General features: G+C 35.6%; 1 protein-coding gene across 1 annotated transcript; it reads right to left on the reverse strand.

Moving 5' to 3' along the window:
* Window positions 1-4,413: 4,413 nt before the first annotated feature.
* Window positions 4,414-6,308, reverse strand: LOC110871837. The gene has a single exon (XM_022120589.2). The coding sequence runs from the start codon at window positions 6,285-6,287 to the stop codon at window positions 4,575-4,577; it is 1,713 nt and encodes a 570-aa protein (XP_021976281.2). The 5' UTR covers window positions 6,288-6,308; the 3' UTR covers window positions 4,414-4,574.
* Between the last annotated feature and the right edge of the window lie 263 nt (window positions 6,309-6,571).

Genomic DNA, 6,571 nt, shown 5'->3' on the forward strand with positions numbered 1-6,571 from the left:
GGAAGAGTTAAATGCCATTTTGTGGTTTGGGCCATTTTGACAGTTTAGTCCAAAGGTTTCATTTTTAACCTGTGGGTCCAAAAAAGTTTTACAGTTGCCATTTTAGTCCACTGGGCTAACTTCATCCATTTTTTCTGTTAACGAGAAGGCCAATTCGGTCATTTTATATGGCTGAATTGCCCTTTTAGTTAACATAATTACATACAAAATGACCGAATTGGCCTTCTCGTTAACAGAAAAAATGGATGAAGTTAACCCAGTGGACTAAAATGACAACTGTGAAACCTTTTTGGACCCACAGGTTAAAAATGAAACCTTTGGACTAAACTGGCAAAATGGCCCAAACCAAAGGGACTAAAATGGCATTTAACTCTTTCGGGAAAGAGATATTTAGGTGCTGTTTGTTTTTGCAGACTTCAAGGGTAACGTCTATGTGCCTGCAAACATTAGCTCCTTGAAGATGTTAGAAGAAAAAACAAACACCCCCTTAGATATAAGGAATACTCTGCTTCATATACTACCAACATGATATTTAGAGATAAGGTGTTAATTTGAGTGAGAGTAATTTAAGAATAAGTAAACTCATGAGAAATTTATACTTTGCTAAAAGAAAATAAAACCATGAATTTCTTATTCAAGTACTAAGGCTAGATGTTACAATATCTAATTAGCACTCTTGTTCACATATGAGATGGGGACATGAGTTATTTCTTAGGTTTAGTTACTTTGACATTGATCTCATGCCTGTCATACGTACCTTAGGGCTGTAAACGAGCTGAGTCGAGCCGAGCCGAGCTCGATCCAGCTCGAACTCGGTTCGAACTCAATTCGAGCTGGCTTGACTCAAGCTCGAATTTCAAATCGAGCTGAGGTTTGAGACTCGAGCTCGACTCGATTAAAATTCGAGCTAGCTCGAACTACAGAGAACCACAAAATTTACTACTTGAAAAGCTCAAAAAATGAATCTCTTTATAGACTAAGGGCCATAATTACAATTTAATTTAACAAAATGGCTAAATATGCAAGAAGTATTAATAGTTAGCTCACCTTTACATTGTCTTTACCTTTTTTATAGGAGAAATACTCCTTAGTTTTTGTCTTCTGAGCAATGTGAGACAAAAAAATAAAGAATGTAAACCTTATCGAGGCAGCTCACGAGCCGAGCCAAGCCAAGCTCGAGCTCGACTCGTTTATAAACCGAGCCGAGCCGAGCTGGCTCGTTTACAACCGAGCCAATTTTGAGCCGGGTTTTTTCGAACTTTTTTCGAGCGAGTTTCGAACGAGCTGCGAGCCACGAGTTTTAAAACCAAATATAATTAAATAGTTTAATATTATGTAATAATAAAACTATAATAAACAATATTTTAAATTTGCTATGAACATAAAAATGATAATTGATACAAGTGTGGTTGAATATTCAAACTAATTGGTTTTTTCCATTAAACCCGACGAATCATAAATAAAGGATACCTAACTCATACCTGAAACCCGTCTCATAGTCACTGATGGCATCATCTTCTAATCGTCATATCACGCAATCTTTATCGTCATATCAACATAAAATTGAATCTAAACCGGATATTCCAGTCAAAGCTTATCCATTACAAATTCGTTGCTTCTTTAAGCACGTTTAGTTACGATTAAAGGTGGAGGTGGAAGTGGAAGTGGATGTCCATTAAACTACTTTCAAAGGTGACCTGTTCAAATTTATTTAGATTTAATTAATATATAGATGAAGATAACTCACTTCACTAATATCCTCGGTCAAAGGAATTAAAAAAAAAACATAATAAAGAAATTTGAACCTTTTCAACAAAAATAAACATGCGATTAGTCTTATGATTCTGTAAAAGGGACATTTTTCGTGAGAAGAGTGAGAAGCATAAAAATTGACACGTAGACATCATGGACTTGGGCATAATGTTTTGGATTGTTTTGACAAGAAAAACATCAAACATAACAATTTAAGGCACAATGCAATGAATGCTAGGCTTAAAACTTAAAACACCATGCCAGAATGTTAAGTAGTGTGTTTTAAGTGTTAAGCATTGTGTTTTAGTTATGTTTTAAAATTCACGTCCATAATACGTTGCCTTGTGTTTTAAATTGTTATGTTTGGTGTTTTTCTTGTTGAAACAACCCAAAACATCATTTAATTCCAAAACATGATGTCTACATGTCAATTTCTATGCTTTCTCACATTTCTCACGAAAAGGTCCTTTTTACAGGAACCTCACCCCGATTATACAATTTTAACGGAGTTTCACTTATCCGTATTAATAACTGCTATAGGAGGAATGCTTTTATGCGGTATTTGAATCATCCATATCATCATCTTCATGTAAAAGAAGTTATCTTCAATATTTAATAGAATTTCCGCTGTTCAAAATTTTTTATAGTAACGCAGAAATCCAGAAAAATATGTGATATTGTATCTTACAAACTTTTGGTTGTGAAGTACACCACTTAATCAACAATGTCACATTAAGGGACTTGTTTATAAATGCATTGAGAAAAGAAGAAGCAAACTTTAATGGTATGGTTTTTAGCAATGGATGGTCAAAAGATGGTTGATGAATCACAAGTTAGTAAATAGTTTTGAGAGAACACTAAAATGGTAAATATTTTTTTCCATCAACACTAGTATAAACAAAAAACTCCAAATTCATAACCGATTATATCGCCATCAGGGCTATATTTATTGTTTACCATGAGATGATTATACAAATCAACAACTCACTTCCAAAGGGTTCGTAAATTATTATAATTTAAATGACTATCTTTGCAATTTTGGTTTAGGGATCAGATAAAAATCTTTCCTAACATCTCAAATAAATAAATAAATAAACATAATGTTATGCAGTTTTATACCCTGTGGTTAACACTCGGTATCAACTTTACACCCTCTTTTGAAAATCAATCAACTTTACGTCCCGTTGTTTTCTGATTGCGTCAATGTTGGACGGCAAGATGACATAAGGTCCAACATTGACGCAATCAGGAAACGACCGGACGAAGTTGCTTTATTTTTTAAATACGGTGTAAAGTTGATACTGAGTGTTAAACAAAAGAGCGTAAAATTGTAGCATCATCATAAACTAGAACAAATCATGAACGATGGAGGGATGAAGCAAGTTTTGAGTTTTAATGGATGGAGATGGAATATTGAAAGTCTCTATTAGTTAGGTTAAAACTGGGGAGTAAACATGGACATGGGCCAATAAAAAGTAAAAATCCAAACCCAAAAACTAACTTAGGCCAGTACCGGTATAGCGGTTCAAAACGGATACCAGGTTTTACAGACAATACAAAGTTGATGCTGTTTGCTCTATTTAAGGGGGGTGGTTCGTACCGCATTTACATCTGACACCGATAAAACCGGTAATGCCGATTTTTAAAACATTGCATACTACCTTCGAAGGGTCAATGGAATTCCAATGACAAATTTGGAATTCATTTTCTTAGCTACCATCAAAGTAAAAATTCCAATAAGTCATTGGTTATATTACAACTTTATCTCTTGGTTATACAAGCGCAATGCATCTTTATGTAATTAAACATAATATTGTTGTAATAATTTTTTTGAGTCGAGTGTCATTTACGTCCCTATGGTTTGTCCACTTTTGTGATTTCAAACCAAATTACAAAATTATACCATTTTCCTCCTTAACATTCCTGAAACGTGCCATGTTAATCTAAAAAACTAACTCCAGTTAAAAAACTCAGTTAGCTCCGGGATAAAATGGACATTTTACATAATGGTTCAATGGTTTTACATACCCTCCACCATGCACCAACCTCCGAACCACTCTAAATCACTATGTAAAATGACCATTTTATCACTGAGCTAATCAAGTTTTTTAATTGAGGTTAGTTTTTTGGATTGAAATGACAAGTTTTGAGAATGACAGAGAGAAAAATGTTATATAATTTAAGAAAAATGGTAGAATTTTAAAATTTGACCTGAATGACATAAGTGGACAAACTACATATACAACATTTAACTCTTTTTTTTTTTTTTTTTTTAATTTTGTATGGTGGTGATATACAACATTTAACTCTTTTTTTTTTAAATTTTGTATGGTGTGCCACATCCCTCTATTTGTGAACTTCACCTCCATAGGTTTGCCATTAACGTATCCCATCATAGTTGGTCTCCTACTTGTACCCTGTAAAGAATTTGCATTTGTAGCGGTTGATAAACTTCCAATTTGTTTTAATAATGATCAAACAATTCCCACACAACAATTAAATAATCGTACGAGTAGAATCTCACTCATAGCAAAAACTACTCAAAAGGTCTCACGAGAGTGGGACGAGGCCCATACTAATTTCCTTCTTTATTTTTTTCCCTTTAGCATCAGAAATTCTAAGCTTCTACACAACAAATGAATTTGCAAATAACATTTCTTGTAGAGAACAAATATAGTTTTTCCTCCATTCCAACTTAATTTGGAATCAAACATAAAGAATTTTAAGAAAACTAAAACTTCTCATGTTAGAATCCTAAATTTACCCTACAAATTGCAAAGAGAATTTACTCTAAAAAACCCTAAAAAGAACAACAAATGCCATCAACTAAGTATGCTTCTCATTGCTTGTTTCTTCATTACCTTACCATAAACCCCTCTCCCTAACTTCATTACCTTTTCCATCTCCCCCAATCCACCACCACCATTCCTCTTCATCCCTTCAACAACCACCCGTAAAACCCGCTCATCGCCGCCAACCGCCTCCACCACACTATCCACCACCACCTCCATCGTCGGAACCCTCCTCCCCCACTTCCTCATCAACTTTTCCGACACAAAAAGTTCCGAATAAACCTTCCAAAATGATGCCCTTAAGTACCCCTTCATTTTACCTCTAACCATCCACCGTTTCATACTCTCTTCCAACTTATAAACCGTTGTACCGACATCCACCCCGATTTCATACCCCATTTCAATCTCACCCATTTCGTGTTTTGACGATATATCAACTTCAAACTTGCATCTTTTGCAATGACAATCGAATCCCCAATTTTTCGCCATTTCTTTTCGTGTTTTTAACGGCGAAAACACATCGAAATAGCCCAATGTTATCTCTTCACCCTCTTTTATATCCCTAGAAGCATGAACAATGACATGATCACCAATGTGAAACCTCTTGGCATTTGGATTACAAGAATGGTTTATAAAAGAAGCTAAAAGCCATATCCCAACACCATGATAATCGCCTTTTTTACCCGAAAATTTACTTGCAAATGTTTCTTCAACAAGTGAATTCACATCCAATATGTTTAACATCCCTCCCATATCAATCTTTTCATTTGAAAAACCAAAATCTTGCTCCGATTCGGGCCTAAATGCCGCTATATTAGGAACCTCAAGAGATTCCTCATTTTCTCCACTTGATAACATTGATATCAAACAATGTGTTCTTTTGCAATTTGAACTTGATTCCACAACTTTGTCCACAAAATTCTTCCACATTACCATTTGGGCATTCTCACCCAAATCGTCGGTTTTCGACTCAGGCATTATGCCCCTTTCGGTTGCAACCGCTTTCGTAACCAACAACAAAGAACCAAGATCAATATTCTTGGTTGCAACCAATCCTCTCCCACTAATCTCAGATTTCTTGATTTCAACACCCCCAATATACTCTGCTAACTCAGGAAGCTTACCCTTAAACCCACTTAAAACCCAGTTAGATATATCAAATGCTCCAGATCTTGATAAAAATTCAAGCTTTTTACATTTTTCCAAATACCCATTTAAGGTTTCAGAATCTTTATTACTGGGGTGATCAAGATTTGCAATCTTGAAACAGTTTAAAGCCATGTTGTATCTATCTTGATTAAGCAAGATCTTACCTTTACACATTAGGGTTTTGAGATGGGTGTTTTCAATCTTTAATGCTTCATCACAATCCTTGAGGGCTTCGTCGAAATCGCGGGTTTTCGACCTCGCTTCGGCCCGGTTTGAGAAGGCTAAACAGAGGGATTTTCGGTGTTTTGGGTCGGGTCGGGTTTGGCAGAGAGAGATGAAGTGGGAATATGTTTGAATTGATTGGGACCATTCTTCTCGGAGTAGAAGTTCATTTGCTTTCAATCTTAGTTGTTGTAGCGTCTCTTCTTGTTGTTGATGCTCTGATTCTTTCATCTTCAATGGTGGGTCACAATCTCTCTCTCTCTCTCTCTCTCTCTCTCTCTCTCTCTCTCTCTTCTTGTTATACACACAGTGTGTTTGAAGTTTTGTGGGGGGAATGAGTGGGAATTTGAAATGGAAGAAGGTAACGGTCATGTTAGGGATAACTGAAAGTCAAGATTCATTCATGTGATATAAATATTCATTTATATAATTTTTTTCTTTATTTAAAGATGCTTTTATAAATGTAACGGTCGAGTTAAAACTAATTGAGGACATTTTGAATGATGAAAATTGTATTATTTTTTTTGAACGGCTAGATCACCCGGTTAGGCCTTTGGCCTTTGATCACCCAGGTTACGAGTAAGAATCTCGCGGTTGGCATCTTATTGCCAGTTTAAACCGGTGCCACAGTTCGCCCCTCGTAAGATTCGACCCTG

This window comes from Helianthus annuus, chromosome 8 (assembly GCF_002127325.2).
Source record: "Helianthus annuus cultivar XRQ/B chromosome 8, HanXRQr2.0-SUNRISE, whole genome shotgun sequence".
NCBI classification, from domain to species: domain Eukaryota; kingdom Viridiplantae; phylum Streptophyta; class Magnoliopsida; order Asterales; family Asteraceae; genus Helianthus; species Helianthus annuus.

Excerpts from the sequence above, each read along its gene's own strand:
- LOC110871837 (XM_022120589.2), bottom strand. The coding sequence starts at position 6,287 with ATGACCGTTACCTTCTTCCATTTCAAATTCCCACTCATTCCCCCCACA.